The sequence below is a fragment of the Grus americana genome, chromosome 11 (genome assembly GCF_028858705.1).
Source record: "Grus americana isolate bGruAme1 chromosome 11, bGruAme1.mat, whole genome shotgun sequence".
Taxonomy (NCBI): Eukaryota; Metazoa; Chordata; class Aves; order Gruiformes; family Gruidae; genus Grus; species Grus americana.
The window spans coordinates 13,201,232-13,219,384 of NC_072862.1; the positions used below are offsets into that span (position 1 = coordinate 13,201,232).

The window sequence follows — 18,153 nt, forward strand, 5'->3', positions numbered from 1 at the left end:
TCTAGAAGAGTTCTGGCGCATGTTGTCCGCTGCCCTCCTTGAAATATTGAGGCAGTCAGAAAAGCTATTGTTGTCTGACACGCGGCCTGCGTTCCCTAACTGGTACCATTCATTCCTCTGATTGAACAAGACGCTCTTTCATTCTTCACATGGAGACTTTTCCTATGAGTGAGTGCATATTTTTCAGTGGAGTCTAGTAACACCTGGGCTAATTTTAGAAAAGCTGGCTTGATAACCAGCAGCAGTCTGTCTTTGGCACCACAAAGCTGTCCTTTGAACAGATCAAATTAGCCTGTGGGGAGCTTTAATATTATTGATTCCCAGTTAAAACTGCCTTGAGTATCTCTTTGTGTTGTGCTGCACTCTGTAGACTGTACGTACCCTGGTAGCAAACTGTCTTGCATGCTAAACTCAGATTCTACCAAAGGATGCTATAGACTCAGGAAGACCATGTGATAAGCTATCAGTTAAATAGCCTTATCAGTGATAAATTGGTTTGATTAGCCCTTAAAACTTTTCTTGATAAATTTAGGGGAATAATGTCCTGCCCTTAGAGTGGCAACTCTCTTACAAACCATTAAGGAGTAGTGGAGAATGCCACATAGAAGAGGATAATGCTCCTGGCATAAAGAACAGTACAATAGGTAAATGTTTGAATTCTGAAATTTATTCTTGTTTTCAAATAGTCCTAAGGAATAGCTCAGTGAGACTCCATTGTGAGAAAGGCTCAGCATGACGATGCATATAGCTCCCTTTTTGGCATGGAAAAGATTAGCAAAATTCCATGACCACAATTACTCCCTACCTCAGCTCTCTTAGGTGAATCAGGCCTCAGAGGAGGAGCCCAGCAGAACAAATGCTGCTTAGTCGGGGCTGTTAAGTGAGTAATGAAAGCATTTGGATGCTAGTCTTGTTTAAGCACAAGTTGAGGGGAGCCTGGTACAAACTGCTAGCACCTTGCTGGTAGGTGTGAGGGCAGGTAAAGATTTGCTGTGCATGGAAAAGGAGCTGACAACCAAACCCAGTGAAGGCTTTCAAATTCAAATACTGAATTAAATCAAATGCTGCTAAGTTCAGCTGGAGGAAAACTTCCTGCTGATGATAATAGGCACTGAATTTGGTTCTAATTTTGCTGCTCTGATACAGGCATAAACGATCTTGTCTTTACCTGACTCTAAAATACAGATCAGGAATATAGTGGTAGCAAATTTGAAGCATTACAGTCCCCTTTTACATGTTGCTGTCTCTTGCAAATACCTTTGGAGAATGCACAAAAGGTTGAAAAAAATAACACAGTCCATATTAAGAGGTAGATGGCAAACCACATGCAAGTAAAACTTTGAGCACTAGGGGCTCATTTCTCTGACAGACCAGCTTAACAGTACTAGGGACAATATATTTTAAAAGCAGCCCCACCAACCTTGCACAGGTTATACTTGCAGCCCTTTCCCTAGGCATATTCAAGGGCATAATTACATGCCACACAATGCATTTTGGATTTGCACAATTGAGCAGTCCTACACGTGTATCTGGAAAGCTAGCCTTCATGTGGAAATTGCTTGCATATTGCAGTCATTTTATATTTAAAAGTGGTCACATACACACATATGCACAAAAGAACTGCTTCAGCATGCCATCAGCGCTCATTACAGCGTATTGTGTCCATTGGCACAGATGGAAAACCTGCGAGGGTACGTCAGCATATTAATTCTCCAGAACTGAAGGCTGTGAATTCAAAATCTGGATCTGATCACTGGAAAGGATTTGGAAAGGCAGTGTTTACACTGTGATTTCAGTGCGCAGTTTTTGCACCGTGCACTGAGATCTCAGGAATGTCTGCAGCCTGTTGCAGGATGTCCAAGCAAATGAAAGCGAGGATCTGTTTCAATCCTGCATACGTACTTCAGGCATCCTAATTAACCCTTTAGCAGTCGGGCTTATCACAACTCGATTGGCATTCCAATTCCATATTGGATGGGTTTGTTTCTGGAAGTTGATTTTCCTTAAGAAATGGGTGTAATCTTTTTCTTTTATTGAAGACAACTAACCAACAAATCCAAATGCTTGTTGGTTAACAAGTGTGAGGGTCAAATCCAACAGTACTTAGAGGGTAACTTTTGATCCATTGCAACTTAATGAGAAAGCAATTTGTCCGGCACACAGAACAAGTAATTATGACTATTTCTACTATGTAAGCAGAAAACAAGACAAAATACCTTTGCATTTTGAAGACATGCTGCTTGTCCTTCCTTTGATACAAGACTTCAGAAAGGATCTTGCTTCAACGTCTGTAGATAAAGTGCAGTAGCCTCTGCTTTGAGTTTACTTTCTAAGAAATTTCTGGAGCTGCAAAAGGGAAAAGAAAGGGAGGGAGATGAGGACATGTAAACAAAAAATGATTCAGCCAGCAAGATATTTTTCAGCAGAACCTGGGACTGCCACATTTGACTTACATATCTTTTGCAGGAGGAATTGGGTGCCTTGGTCGTGACAGGGGACAGACGCGGAAATGTCTTGATGCAGTGGAGATCTATAACCCCGATGGAGACTTCTGGAGGGATGGACCTCCTATGCCTTCTCCCCTTCTCTCTTTACGAACAAACTCTACCAGCGCGGGCTCCGTGGAAGGGAAGCTGTACCTCTGTGGGGGATTTCATGGAGCAGGTACTAAAATGAGTCTGAGATTCTCTACATAGTTGAAATCAGTCCCACTGTACACAGACTGACCTGATGACCAACCAACCCTATCAGGTGGCACTGGCATGCCCTGGAACCACAGAGCTGATTCAGCCCTTTGGACTGCTGGCTCCTAATGTCAATATGAATTGTGTTCTGTTTGCCCTTTGCTTTTTTTCCTTAACAAAACATGAAAAATTAAGGATGTTTCCGATCTGTGCTAAACCTGTCCAGAGCTACTGAGATCAGGAGCTTAGTGTGTTATGGACATCAAAGAACTTGGACATATTTGTTGAAGATTAAGGCACTATCCACCTGTCCTTAGCCAAGCTATCTAGCTCTGCGTGTTTACTTATGTGCTTTTCATAATCAGTGTTGAAAAAGCTTGTGTATTTAATGAGGTACAAAGACTAAAATTCCAGATCCGGTGATTTCAAATAATCCTAGCCCTGTGGCCACCTTTTTCCTTTTAAGTCTTCTTCCTCCCAACTGTGCTTGGCTCTATCTAAATCTCCAGTGCTGCTAACCATTGGGGTTTTTTATTATAAATGCAAAGAGTCTCTCAAAACATGCACACTTAAACTCTCCTGCTACATAGCAGCTGCTGCCCCAATGTCCTTTCTAGAAGAAAGCGGTAATACAGATGCCTTATCCACTGCTAATAAATGTCACGTCAGGCTCACTGTTGCCCAGGAACGGCCACGTGTATCACTGGGTGACGTGTCCCTCACATTACACTGACTCCAGTTGCATTGACTTTTACCTGTGTAACACACTCTAAACTTACAGCTGCTGTTATTTTAGAATTATGATTTTCATCAGCTAGTTCACAACTCACCTTCCCCGCCCTTCACTTGCTACTGTTTGAGGAAGCTGCTTCCTGAAAACAATTGTATGTCAGCTCTCTCACAGGCATGTTCTCGTGTCATCTCTGATGGAAGTTCTGTGACCTCAGAGCAATTACGGTCATGATACCTCACTGTGTTTCCATAGCAAACATTGTGCCATCATATTTGTCTTTTTCTCAGCAGTATTAGGAAAAAGCCTAAAGTTAGCAGGTACAAATCTCAAAGCTGATCATTTGCACTGGCAAATGAAGCAATTTCATTCAAGATGACTAACAGATTAGTATGAGATTTTCTGAATAAGGTAGCTTCAGAGCCATAAAAACACTCTCTGTACAATACCACCATGTTCTGTCACTGACTCATGTATAAAGAGCGGTAGTACCGGGAGAGGTTGAAAGTCCCCCCGTGGATTTCCAGACGGCCATCTTTTGTACGTTTGTATAATGCCAGCTCAATTGGGTCCTGATTCCTGCCTGTACTACTGCAATCTATACAATTATGTATAGAACTCCCCTGCACTAAAAGTGTTATTTAGATTGGAAAACAAGAAGTCAGAGTTAGAAAATGCCAGTTTTGCAGTTACCTGTGCAACTTGAATTCTGACCCCCTACGTGTGCGTTTTGTATACCAGCAAAGAAATAGTATGTGATTGTGGTGTTAGACGTTGTTTTGACGTCTATTAACAAGGGAGCCAAAGTAAGAGTCTCACTGCCAACTGTAAATCAGAGGCATCCAAATGTTTGAGGAGGTGAGAGGAAGCTCTGCCTTAAAGACAGGCTTCTTAATGTGACTTTCAAGTTATTAAAGGAAAAGGGCTTTCTCAGTCTTCATAACAATAACAACTTCTAGCTGCATCATCAAGACAAAGATGGGTGGAATCCATCTGCCAAACCTGAAGAGACTATCTAGCTGGCCTCTCTCCCTGGCCCTGTCTTCTCTGTGTGCTGGAAAGAGCTCTTGCCTGATCTGCTCTTCGGGGAGAAGGGTGGAGCGAGAGCGCGAGGGGGTTATTGCTGTCATATGGGAACTTGGGGAGGGTGGCTTGACTCTGCTCTTTCACAATTACAGCTGCTCAGCAGCTTCAAGATATTCACGGAACAGCATGTGCTGCTCCTGCTTTAGTAGCAATAGGGTTATTTTAGAATGTGCTTGTTTGGTTCTAGTCTTTTGGTTTTCTTGGCATGTCACTTTGGTTTTTGTGAGGGATGCAACCAAGAGAGGATATTCCAACTTTACAAAACATTGTAATTTAGTTGAACCAAGTGGAGTTTTTGGAACAAGCTGGAGGCACAGCTGTAGTCTCTGGGTTTTCCGCCTGCTGAACGCTAAAGTGCTGCTGTGAACATTCAAGAGCGCTTCTCAAAAAACCAAAACAAGCCAAAAGCACTGCTGCAGTGGGAAGCCTTAGCCAATGTATATAAGGGATCGCAACCAGCTCCCTATATACTACAGATCTGTCCCCAACTCCCCAGCGTCAACTTGCCTTTGCATTTGCTTAAACCCACTCTTGATCCAGCAGTGTGAAAGTCGGCCTACTAAGAACAATGTTGCATCTTAATTTTACTTGTGCATGTGCCATGCCCTGCGTGCCTTTCTGCGTGAGTACTGACCTAAATGGGTAATGAGAGACCAGAGATGCTGTACACAAACACAAAGCTGAAAACCAGCTGTCAACTGCTCAAAGGGCCTTAAATTTGGATGAAAAGACAGGTACTGCTCAGCTACCATCACTTCCAAGTCCCATGTGACACTTGAAGCTTTGTGATGGCAGGATTCCCATCCCATATATATTGCCTTTCACAAATCTTTGTCTGCTCGAAGGATGACAAAGTGGAGCAGCCCTAGCAGCATCCCCAAGAGCAGAGGGAGAGAAACTGCAGCTACTTAGAGTCTCCAGAGGGAAGTCAGCTTGGCCAGCTGTGAGTAGTGTTTGAACAACATAGAGCACAGTTCCTCTAAAGGATGAGTGGACTTCAAAGTGTGTCCAAGCTTCATCAAGAGTAAGCTTCCTCTGAACTGCAAGGAATGCTGTTTGATGTCGAGCTGTGTTGGTAAACACAGCTTGTAAAACTTCCCCTGCTGAGGCTTCCTCAAGTTAGAAGCTTGCTCGAGGCCTGGCTGTGAAAGGGGATTAATTCAGCTGAAGTTTGGACACTTATCTGGAGCGCCTACACTAAGACCTTAGTGACCCCAGGCTCCCTGCAGCATATGGAAAAGCACAGACACTTCCAGAAGGAGCCTCGAGTCCTTGGTGCTTTACGCCTGCTCTGAGAGATCAGAAGGCAATTCAGAACCCTGAGGACCTCTCTTGTCCCTTAATGCTCTGTGTTTCGATCAGGATATGAGGGATTCTAACCTGGCTTACCTAAGGCAAACGCATCGGGAGCTTGGTGTCTCTGGTTAGGTGGTACGAACCACTCAGACCTCCGTGTTGTATCACTAGCTGACAAATGTTGTATGTTCTTATGATCATGATGAGTACCCAAAAAAATCACTTCTGCTTGATTTGAATTTGTTTCCTCTTTAGCAAGACTTGCAAAACTTCATCTGTTAGCCAGTAGTTTATACAAATAAGTTCGTTTTCTACTAAAACTATTACGGCAAATAGGAACCATTAATCTGCTTGTGTCCAATGCTCAGCTCCAGCTCACGTAGCCTAGTGTCGTGAACGTTGCCTGTCATTTGTCAGCAACGTTATAGCATTCATCAAGACATTCAGGAATGTTTAGAATGGTTGGTTTTGTCCATTAGTTTACAGTTCTGCAGAGTGAAAGCATTAGCCCTGGTACGAATACTCAGGACTGAATGCTCAGTAGCCAGCCAGCTTTCTACTAATTGTTAAAATACGTTGCCGCATTTACTGCTGTAACTGTGGGTTTTAAACCAGCCTTTGCAGCCTGACTGTACGATGTCCTTGTAGACGTGTTTTATTTCCCTTGCCTTTTCCTAGAACTAAAACCTGCCACCTGCGCAGGCTGACAGCTATTAACGTTAGCTCGTGCCTGGCAGCCGCAGCCTCGTTAGCGTGCCTCACCCAAGGAGGTGGTAAGCAGCTCTTCAGGTATGCAGCATTACATGCTTATAAAATGCCTGCCAGATTGGGTTCTCTTTCTTTTTGACTGCTTCTGAGTATTCTAATTTTTTTTTTCTGGTGAAAATAATGAAGGCAAGGGTGTGTGCCTGTTTGCTGGGACTGTCATCTGCTGTCACTGTCAGCTTGCGGAGGCACATGTTTGTTGACTTGGCATTGTTGCTGCACAAATACAGATCTCGTAGCCTGTTTCTGGGGGCTGGGGGTTGGACCTTTAGTTTCAGATTATAGATGTTGGTCCAACTGCCTGATACACAGATTTCAATTAATAAATTCAAATTCAGAGCTGATGTTTTTTAACTTGATGATTTTAATTAGTAAGCCATCATTACTGTACACCCATGTGACATCAGCTGATGTGCAAAGCAAAGGCACAACCACCTCAGTGCAAATAATAACATGTTTAACAGGTCTGCTGTTAGCAGCACATATCACTTAAAGTCTCATGATTTCATCAGCTAATGGCACTTGGTGTGGAACTGTCTGTCTCTCAACTGGCAGTTTCGCCATCTCCCTCCAATGTAGTTCATAGCAGAGAAGATAAAAGTACTGCTGCCCTGTTACATATGTTGAAAAATTCTGTAATGTGTTTAGCATCATGTGTGGGACCAGAGCTGCTCAACCCAGTTCTGTTATTTACTTACTGATTATCAAGTAGAAATTAATTTTTCACTAAAGTGGTGTTACAGTCAGAGGAAGGGGAATGGGAAGAAATACCTATGAACTTGGCATGCCAGAATCTCAATTTTGTGTTTGCAACTGTTAGCCAAGATAGGCGATAGTGACACTGAGTCCTACTAGATGTGTAATTCTGATTTCTACAGAAAAAGTATATATATACTTACCCTAGATTCATTTTCTGACCTCTTCTTCATCATTTACATAAATTGCAATCCATACATTGAAATAGAAGCGGCACTGCTTGCGGCAGTGCAGAACCGTGTAGTAATTACTGTATTCCAGCTGAGCTAATGAGTTTGTATCTCCACGCCATCCTCTCCTGACAGTGGACTGGCTTAATAGTTATTTATTTTGACTAATCTTCCATAAAGGCTGTTCCCTCTAGTCTCCTCCATTATGTGATTTAGATGGAGAATCATTCTAGTGCTTGTTTTTTATTATAGTGGTTATGGAACATTACTGGAATCAAATTAAATTTAGACATATTAAGGAGTCTGGCACAGTAAATACTGCACTTGTGAAGTTTGGGGGTTGAGGGATTGGAACAAAACCTGTTTCTCCAGCACCTTCCCATGTTCCCAGCTAAATAAAGCAGAGGGGCAAACCCCGGGCTGCCTATCTGCAGCGCTGTTTGTTTCCCTCTGTTAGAATTTACTGGGCAGCGATGAATAATTAAAGTTCTCCTGCCCACAGTTGTTACCATTTGAACAAACATTCCCACCAATAAAAGGGATTCGGGGTCCCTGTGTTTCGCTCAGCATAGAAATCTGCTCACGGCCGCCCGCCATGCCGCAGGCACTGCCACAGCTCGCCCAGTCCGCCCCAAAAAAATGCTTGCTCGACCTTTTGCCTAAATCTCCCCCAGCACCGGCGTGAGCTGCCAGGATGCTGCCGGGAGCCGGCATGCGGGAGAGAGCTCTGCAGCTTGCTGCCTTCCCGGGGAGGGCTGCTCGCTTACCCCCTGCTCGTTAGCTAGAAACTCGCTGCCGTAAATAAGGCCAGTACGGGTCAGGGGAATTGCTGGGGAGCAGCACCTGCTCGTTCCAGATCTAAATTTGACCCAGTATCTGAGAGCATGGTATTAGTAACTCAGTCCTCCTCACTAAGATTCATTTATCGTTTATAAAGTGTTAATGAATGATTAATAGATATTTTAATGCATTTTAATTAATTGCTGAAGAGGTCAATAGGTTGTTTAGCAACATGGCTTGTAGCCATGTATGACATCTTCTATTGTGTTCATAACTGTCTGCCGTGCATACAGTCTAAACACGCTGTATATCCTCTATTAATAATGTATTAACCCATTGCAAGGCATTTACAAACAGTAGCTCAGGATGCTCTGAGACCAGTAATTCTTATCCTGATCTTGCAGTTTTTAGTCGTATGAATGGTGCATTGACTCCAAGAGCACTGATCCTGCTGCCACGGTAATCTGTGATCCTGCTGTCACCTGCAGCGCAAGCAGGACCAGCGCTTGTAAGATTATGTCTGAAAGAGGCCTTGCCTATGAACAACAGGCAAAATCTGGAAAGATTTTAAAAGCTGAAGTGGCTGGATCAATCCCAAGAAAAACTGTTGAAGTAACTGAATTAGAAGTTCCTTCTTGCAGACCATCCCATTCTTTATATATATATATTTTTTAATTTTAATATATATTGATTTGCGAGTGAATGGGTGGATCATGAAACTATGGTCCTGACGAATTACACAGCAGAGCAAGAGGACAGAGGTCCTGTCTATGAGAGTGAATATCTTACCTTACTCCGCGCAGGTGCTCTGAAAACAGTAAGCTGCCACAGTTGTAAATTCAAGCCCCAACCTGCCTCCCAGCTTTCGCTGTGTCTGGTGGGATACACCGCCTTGATACTTCACATGGCCACGGCTGCCCAGCATGTTAAACAGCCAAGCCAAGTTCCCTCTCCTGTGTATTCTCTGCCTGCTTCTGCCCACAGGCATGGATGATGGATGTACTTGACCCCACAAGGGGTGTTCGCTGCGTTACGCTAGCAAGGCTGGTAGAGTTAGGGGGCAGCTCACATACGCAAATGGGATTGAAAGCCACCGACTTGATGAACTTATTCTTTTGCCTACTGAAAATGAGGAGCCAGGACATCTGGTGGTAATGATCTAAATGCGCTTTTATCCCATTGCAACGCAAACGTGAATTCCCAAGTCGCCTAACTCCGCATCGTGTAATTATGAAAGCAGCTATTAGTGGCGAGGAAGATAAGTAGCAGAGGCTAGTCCCATATGTTTAAAATCATGCTCTGGTCTCTGGTACAGATAATAGCATGGAAAACCAGGTACAACCCAGCAGTGGAGGCTGAACTGCTTCAAGGCAGCTCTGGGGTGGCTGTTAGGTGACAAGAACTGGGGAAGCCAGTGAAAGAAATACCTGAGTAAAGGTTTTGGGGACTGCTGGGGAACTGGCAAGCACCTTGTGATGTTGAAGTGCTTTTTGTTTTTCCATGGAAAGAGCAGAGCAGACAGTTAACAGTTTAACCACTACCGGTTTGGTGTCTTTTTTTTATAAACCAATTTATGCCGAAAGAGGATAGAGCGCATCAGGAAACTGCAAACTGGAAAGGCAACGGTGCTGTGACACCCTGAGAACCGATGTCAGCAGGAGCTCAGGCCAGCAGCCTGTGTGAGCGTGTCCCAGGGCACAGAGCTCGTGGGCAAGGCCAGATGGGACGCGGGGACCGCTCCCCGCTGCACAGTGCGGTTCTGTGCTGAGGTCCCTGGCCCTGCTCGGGAGGAACTTGCGCAGGTACTGCTGGCTGCGTAACAGCACGTCAGCGTAGCTACGCTGCAGGTAGCAGGCAGGTGAGCTTGTCCAAAACTACTTGGGATATCTCTGCCCTGCGCTGATGCAGAGGCGTCACGACTCGTGACTTGGCACACGCTCGCACTACCCCCATAACTCTGTTTCCTCGTTCGTAACATAGAGGCAAATCTACCGGCTGATGTCAGTGGGTTTCTGTGAGAAAAAATGAATTATGGACCACATTTCTGCAAACTTGCCATAGATTTAACTTCAGTGAACTAAAATTCAGCATGATTTTTTTTGAGTTCAATGCTCTGGACACGGAACAGGCTATAGTAGAGTGAATTTATTTGTATTGGCTTGCAAACATAATAGCTGCATGGTTAATAGTCCTGGATGACCTATAGATTTTATACCTGTTAAACATGTTGCTTAATTTTTCTACATCTGCCTCCCTTTAACCCTCCCAACCCAAAACCTAATAACTGTATCTGAATGTTCAGTTCCAAATAGGAAAGAGAAAGCAAGGTCAAAAAACGACCAAAAGTGGTAATAAATACTATATTCACACGGAAAGTTGTTCCTCCCCCCAACCTCCAAATCACAAATGGAATGCAGTTAAAAAAAACAGGCAGATCAAATATTTATGTTGCCTGCAGTCATACTGGGGGTCTTTCCAAGAATGGTTCATCCTGATTTACGGTCAATCCTGACTCAAATGACATGAGAAAACTTACAGCATAAAATGAAGTCTGGCCATATTTGGGGAGTGAATCATATTTGAAAATAAACCTTCTAAAGAGAAAACACGATTGTGTATATGGAGTGTAGGCAATCACTTACCGAAATTAATATTTCTGTTGGTTTTTCTGCACATTCAAAGAAAAATTTCATATGAAAAATTGTGGCAAAGTGTTTACAGACCAGAATATAAAAGAATTTAAAGATTAGATTCCTTTTACTTTCAGACTACTGTATTTGCATATATGAAATATGATTTTAGCATTTATAAATGAAACATTTCCAGGTATAACTCAAGTTCTCTCACTGGGAATAGATGGGTTTGTAGGCTCAATGTTAGCTTTCAGTCTGCACTTGTACATCAAAAAGACATAACTATACCAAAAGAGCTCCGACTTTCTTCTAATATACCACAATTTCTCGTGGGGTTAACTTTATGCCAGAAGTAATGTGCACTACGCTGGTTTAGCCTTTTCCTTTCCTCAGTAAGAATAAAGCATACTGCTATAAACACTGTTTTACTGCTTGAAAAGGATCTGCATTAGGGTTAGGTTCGTACTACCTGAATAATTCTAATATAAAGTGGTTTAACTTCTATGCAGAAAAACCTAGTGTAAAGAAAGTTTCTTAAAACTTCTCACGGTTAAACAAAAAACTGTGCAGAAAAATACTGCCTCTTTTTGTAGAAAAAATGAAGGCATTTAGAAAGGAGTGAAATCCTTTCATTAGGTAAGGTGGTTGTCTGGTAAGTGATGCAGAATAATGCTATGTATGACAGGGAATTCTGTGGGGTGGCTTTTTAAGCAAGTAATCTGTGTAATACAGCCAATTTATTTTTGTAGATGTCATGTTATTCTCCTGTAAGAAAAATTGGCTGCTAAGATATTGCTTTTAAAAAAAAAAATTGCAATTAAATCAGGTGAACCAATGAGGCAGAATCTGGAATTATTTGCACCTTCAGGCTTAAAACTCTTTATTGGGATTAAAGCCCAAATCCAGCATTACAGCCTGGAATGAAAGGTGCTATTCTCTTTGAAAAACATTACCTTTTGTATTGACCTAACCAAGAAAAAATTTTAAAAAAATAAAAAAATAAAGAGAATTGAGGTGTTTTAACTCATTTCCCTTTTAAAAAGAAAGGGGGGAGGATGTCTTTTTTTTCTGAAGTATGTGTTCTGAGCACTGCTTTTCCTCACATGAACTTTCTCATCCAAAGGGTGTTGCTTCCTTTCACATTAACCAAGATAAGGCTTGAGAAATGATTGCTTCCTTTATTCCGACAACATATTCTTTTTATCTCCCAAGGGTTGAGAGTTAACTAACACCCCATGCGCTAGAAAGCAGAATTTGTTGAGTGGAACAAAACCAGTTACAACATCCAACAGAAAAGGGAAACAAGGGACACTAAAGGTTGTGAGTCACCAGGGTCAGGAAAAAGCACAGCAAGGCTTGTAAGGAAGGGTTGCTGAATCTGCCTTTGATGTTTTAATTATGATTTTTTTTTCCTGAAGTGCTGCGATTACCCACAGAATGTCTCAGTTCCAAGGTTTGATTTTTTTCCTCCGATTGTCTCATTTTTGTCATCATCCATGCCAAAGAAAATCCAGACATAAAAATTTATTGCATAAAGGAGATGATCTAATAATAAATACAGGGACTGGAGCCTCCCATGTCACAGCTTGGGTCTGTTTGTGTCTCTGTATTTGCCTCTTAGGAAAAACCTGTTCACCCTTGCAGGGTCCTACAGAAATGAGGTCTTTGCTGGTACTGGCACAAGTTATTTGTTTGCAGATTGTCAGTCACGCCTCCTCTTCACATGTAACTGGGATTTTTAGCAGTTTTCGGTCTTCTCTCTTGGATGGGTGCAGGTTTCCTATGTATTATAATACTCCCTTAATATCTAGGTTTGATAAGCAAACCATCATGAGTATTGTTTCACTTTCTGTGAACAGCGGAAAGGAATGGAACAAGGACTATTCGGATGAGGCTAACTCCTGAAATCTTACCCAAATCTTATTCAAGCAAGCTCCTGGAGATCCATGAAAGTCCCAGAGGTCCGGGTTCGTACCAACAGAAATTATGCCACAATTAACTGTGATACATCTGAGGGGAAACGAGTACGGGCTGTGGACTGTGGGGTGGAAGCGCTGTGCTGCGCTCCTTTATCAGCTGAGAGAGGGGGCAGAGATGGAGAATGGTTGGTGAGTGGTTTCCTTAGATAAACGTGGCAAAAACGTGCAGAAATTTCCATAAAGCTGAGACATCCACAACTCCTGTGCATGTGCAGGACCTGCAGTAAACAGAACTGTCCCGAGTCAGCTCAGCGAGGAAGCAGATCCTGGGAGGGGGACAAGTCTTGTTTCCATCTGACCTCCCCACATCCTGAAGCTACTTGCAGAGAAGCCCTAGGGGTATCTGAAATCCCATGGCACTGCCATCGTAACACCACCACCAATTTTGCATGGAACCTAGAGCATGACAGCACTATCTTGGGGGTACTAAACCCCCGGGGTTGCTGGCCTCTGGAGGAATACGAGGTCTGTGTTTCCCAAATGAGAAATAATATATGCCTCAGGGATGCTCTTCTGCATTTGACTCTTTGCCCCTTCTTCAATCCTTTGCTGTCGGTTCCACAGAAGGGCAGCGTCCAAACGGTGAGATGCAGCTGATGGATATGAAGGATAGGGTTGTTTGCTCTTGGTTTTGTTTTGGTTTTTAAAATAAAAGTTTTCTGGAAGGGATAGCTGAATGGGAACCTCAGTCTGGATGCTGTAAAGTTTAGCCTGTCACCGGTCTTTCAAGAGTAAAACAGTGTTGAGTGTACAATGTTTCTTGCTATGATGGTTCCTATCCAGGTACATGTGACGTGTCCGTGCTTGGAAATCTGAGGCCTGGCTTCTAATACATCTCTCCAGAAAGTCAGCAGAAGGAAGCTGACAGCAAAGCACATGCATGTCCTCAGCTCAAAGTGAGAAAAGTCTAGACTAAGGTTACTTGCTTTGAGAAAGCAATTTGAAGATGAAAAAAGTGAGCAGGAATGAAAGAAGCTTTTTATTTTTAGGAGAGAACTTGGCTTTGAGTAACAATTGCTGGAGAGTTCAGGACTTTTGTTAGCAAAGAAAGGGTTTGCGTTCTTGTAAGAAGTTTAATAGAGCACTGCTGGTTGACAGCTATGGTTCTCTGCTGCACGGCGATTCTTTTGTTATTTTTTTGTTAGTCTCGGTAAAAAGCTTCTTGTCTTGAGATTGGCTGTGATTTAATGGCGTTCTTCTAACCTGACTGTTCATGACAAATTCCTCAGCACTTCAGAACAGCTGAAGTACATTTAAAGCCCTGGAGGTTTCTTTCTGTCTTTATTTCTCCCCAAATCACAGGATGTCCAGACTTCGCACCCAAGAAAAGCCATAGTATTGGAGTGCTTCCAGCAGCCCAAGAGCTGCGTTTTAGTCGGGGCAAAGAAAACATAACATACTGCATGTAGGCACGCTCATTAACAATAGGCAATACTCTGTCTCTAAAAGATGAGCGTTTGACAATTGATTGCACAATGAAATGCCACCTGCATACTTGTACCAAGATGGAGCACTTCATGCTTTTGTCCCAGCAGCTGCACCTGGAGCCCAGAGTGTGAGGACTGAATACGCTGTGCAGATCTCCATCTGCACTATTTCATTTGCTGTATGTTGACAACTCGCACGCTCCTCGAACAGTGTAGCTGTTAGTGCCACAAAGATTACCTTTTCATTGCCACCTTACAGAAGGGTCATAATAATATCTGCACAAACCTCTTTGATCCTGTTTGACTCGACTCCTGATGCCTGCTGATATTGCTTCTGTTTTTCAGCTCGTCACGAAGTTATCACCAAAGAGATCCTCGAGCTGGATACGTGGGAGAACCAGTGGAACGTGGTGGCCATCAACGTCCCCATGCACGACAGCTATGATGTTTGCCTTGTTGCTAGGCTGAACCCGCGGGATCTTATCCCTCCTCCCCCGGATTTAGTGGACCAATAGAAGTTCAGTGACTCTCAGTGCTTCCAGATTCTGCAGAAACTGAAGAATTTGGAGCGACAAATGCTGCATTGGCTCTGGATGACAGCTGAGTCCCATGGAGAGGAGCCGACAACACGTGCTTAAGGACAGAATTGCCTTTGAACTGCGCTTCTCAGATGATGCTTAATTTGCTAGTACTGGTACTCTGGACTTCTGTGATTGAAAGTCAAGGTTGCCCAGCCTTTGTGTGTGGGTCTTCATCTTTCATCTGGCTGTGCGAGCCCCAGCGTTGGGTGCAGCCTGGGCTTCTGGGACCCTTTGCCTCACAGGCACAGTGGCAGCCCAGGGCTTGTTTCACAGCAGAATGTGACATGTGAAGGAAAGCTCTAGCCAGGGAAATCCCTTCTTTGCTGTTCATCCCACCTGGTTCTACTAAGCCAGCGAGGAGGCTAAGAAAATATATTAAGTCAGCCAATGAAAACCAGCCCAGCTGTGCCAAAGGGCCAGACTGTACTTGGCTGATGCAGGGGCAGAGGGAAAACAGAGAAAAGCTTTTGTTTTAAACAAAAAACCATTAGGCAAGGTTCATTAGTGAAGCCCACCAGCTACTGCAAACATTATCTAACCCACAGACAGGGACAGTCAAGAGATCCTGCCCTTGCCAACAGAGCCAGTGCTGGCAGAAAACTAGTCTTGTGGCAACAAGTCACAAGCGAGTCTTCCAGCAGGGTTAGTAGGCAGTCGGTACCAAAGACAAGAAGAATCCTAAATTTTCACATAGATTCTACCTGTTACAAGGTCCGGTGTGACCAGAACCTTAAAGCTCAGTTAGAAAACCCTCTTCCTTTAGGAGATGAAGGGCATGTAAATTAAAAAATAATAAATGAGATCAGTGTTATCTCCATATCAGCTCTTCAGCTACAGGGATAGGTGTGCTAAACAGTAAATGTTTATATAACAGTAGCTGGTTTCATAGAAGTAGCTTTAATGAAGTAGCATCAGGTAAATTCTCTACCAACTGAATTGGCTATAATCACAGGGAAGAGGAATAATTCAAACAGTGTTTCTTAAGGCAGTGTTAGCCTTTATAGGTTAGAGAGGAAATTGTGACCAGTACTGCTATCCCATTTGAATCACCAGTAACTCTTCACCAGCTCTCTGGTGCCTGCCTTACAGTGTATCCGTCTGTCGCTGCCTGGGCAGTATGGACAAGAGAACTGGAAATCTCAGCTGTGCTCTTGGGCCAAAATTGCAAATGATAGTATGCTGCAACGCAGCAGGAATGTCAGAGGCAAACTAAGCGTGCAGGAATGATCATTGTCAGCAAGAAGTTGCTTTTGATGGCTACAAAAGCAGCAACAGAACTGGAAGGAAATAACTGGCAAAGAAATGAGGGAATCCATCAGGTAGATCATCTGTAGTTACTTGCAGGATTTGCACTTCAGAGCATCTCCATTTTCTTTTTCAATTGCATTTTAGGCTGCAAAAATGCCAGCTGTTTTTTGTTAGGTTATTGTTTTGCCTGCAATGCTTATGTCAGAGAGAGATGGAGAGGATGACCCAAAAGCCCTTCTCCAGTTCTGACTTCGCTGATTCATGAACTATTCTCTAAAATATCCAGTGGGAATATTAAGCTATCATATAAAAACAATTAGCAGGAAGGTCGCTAAAGTTTACCTGATAACTATAGTATCACACTGAGGACTGCTCAGACAATAAGGGACTTGGCAGGGAAGAACTAAATCAAACATGTAGAAAAGGAGTAAATCTGTGAGCCTTACAGCTAATCTCTTGTCTCCCTTTATGTTTCCCAAGCAGAATGAGTGTCGTAGCCTAAACACATACTCTTGTGTTTGAATTTCTGTATCATCCAGTCATTCTTTTTTCTTTCCATTGCTCATATGTAGATCATCATCTGTCTCGAGTTGTGACAAGCATGAACTTCAGCGGTACAAATCAGCGACCGGTTCGTAGAGTCTTAACCACTCTGGTCGCTAAAGGATAAGATCAAGGAGGCAATACAACTCTGCTTTAGTACGTTTTTAAACAAAATCAGTTAGAAAGTTCCTCCAATTAACCATCCCATATTGGAAAGTCTTTTTTTAACTTTTGTTGTTACTGCAAAGTAAAGGTAATCTTGTTCTAATTTCTCTGCAGAGCTCTTGAGGCAGCTGGAAGCAATGCTCTTGAGCATCAGTTAAGTGTTTCCTTGTAAGACTCCAAATTCTGCAATTGTATCTACTGATTTTGCTTTTTTTCACCTTTTTTGTTTTAAGGAGGAATGTTTTAGAGGGTTGTTTTTTTTTTTTTTATCTTTGGTTTCTGCTCTGTGGTCTGCTCCTGACAATTCAAATCCTCCTATGGTTTAAAGCCTGAGTTAATCTACTGGATTTCACTCTCTGAAAGACAGTCTACTTGGAACATTTTAAGGGGAGAAAGGAGACTTTTGCCGGTTTTCATTAGTCATATTTGAACATATATGTGGAACACAGCAGAGACTCCTCTATTAAACTTTTATTCCAGTAGTGAGTTGGCTGCTTCTTTCCCACTTCATATGTTTTGCTTTTTAGACTGATACTTAGTGAGCTGGATGGAAAGACAGTGTGTACTCTGAGGTCTGTTTTGATAACCAAGGAGAGGAATTGCATACGGTTTATATACCAGCCTTGCAATCAGGTAGTATGAGCTGTAGTGGGCAGTTACCAGGTTTTTCTTTGTGTGCCCCAACAAGCGACGTGCCCTGGCACGCACCAAGCACCGTGTTCCCTGCTGCCCGCGGGGTCTGACTGTTAGCGGGGACTCGTGTGCCCGGGTCCCTCAGCTTCTGCCCAAGTCTGAATGTCTAGCATGATATATCAAGCAGGGAATTGTTTTCTTCTGGATAAAATACGTAGAATGGGGGCACTAACTTCTTAATTTTGTGTGGGCCCTGTGTAGTTAATGGTTTGCCCTTGGGGCGACTACAATTTCTAAACCAATACTTGGAAATGAAAGCTTGACAGAGGAAGGAAGGAAGAAGCAGAAAGCATGCTTATTGAGAGGTATAGATCTCAGCCAAAATGCTTCTGAGAGTATATGAATACTGCGTGTCTGATACGTCCATGGGTGATCTCACATTGCTGGGAAAGTCCTTAAGAGTCTTAATTTCTTCTATTACAAATCCTGATGCAAGAAAAAAAAAATTAACAGAATATGCATTCTCCAAGCTTGTGAGTTTCACTGAAATAATAGTTTACTTCAGCCCCTTTCCACCCGAGCAATAGTTAGCTGAGCGTTTAATCAAGGCTGTCTTGACATCATCCGTAATTCTAAAATGCAAACAAAGCGGTGCTGGCAAGCTACCGACTATTTAA

The 18,153-nt window shown here is 43.0% G+C and overlaps 2 protein-coding genes across 4 annotated transcripts in view; one reads left to right on the top strand and one right to left on the bottom strand.

The window, feature by feature from the left end:
* MGLL (monoglyceride lipase) overlaps nucleotides 1-2,669 on the bottom strand; it is a 107,701-nt gene extending 105,032 nt beyond the window's left edge. The window contains exons 1-2 of one of the 2 annotated variants that reach the window (XM_054838501.1): nucleotides 2,454-2,669; nucleotides 2,217-2,346 (exon numbers count right to left, since the gene is read on the bottom strand). Coding sequence is in view for 1 of the 2 variants with exons in the window: in XM_054838496.1 (XP_054694471.1) it covers nucleotides 2,217-2,235 (19 nt within the window). In the remaining variant the exon portion in view is untranslated. The remainder of the gene's footprint in view (nucleotides 1-2,216; nucleotides 2,347-2,453) is intronic. The other variant, XM_054838496.1, reaches the window with a different exon arrangement.
* The window catches only part of KBTBD12 (kelch repeat and BTB domain containing 12), a 40,953-nt gene extending 23,630 nt beyond the window's left edge, over nucleotides 1-17,323 (top strand). Inside the window, exons 5-7 of one of the 2 annotated variants that reach the window (XR_008578843.1) lie at nucleotides 2,467-2,664; nucleotides 14,652-16,834; nucleotides 16,958-17,323. Coding sequence is in view for 1 of the 2 variants with exons in the window: in XM_054838494.1 (XP_054694469.1) it covers nucleotides 2,467-2,664; nucleotides 14,652-14,821 (368 nt within the window). In the remaining variant the exon portion in view is untranslated. Of the gene's footprint in view, nucleotides 1-2,466; nucleotides 2,665-14,651 lie in introns of both variants that reach the window. The other variant, XM_054838494.1, reaches the window with a different exon arrangement.
* Nucleotides 17,324-18,153: the final 830 nt, after the last annotated feature.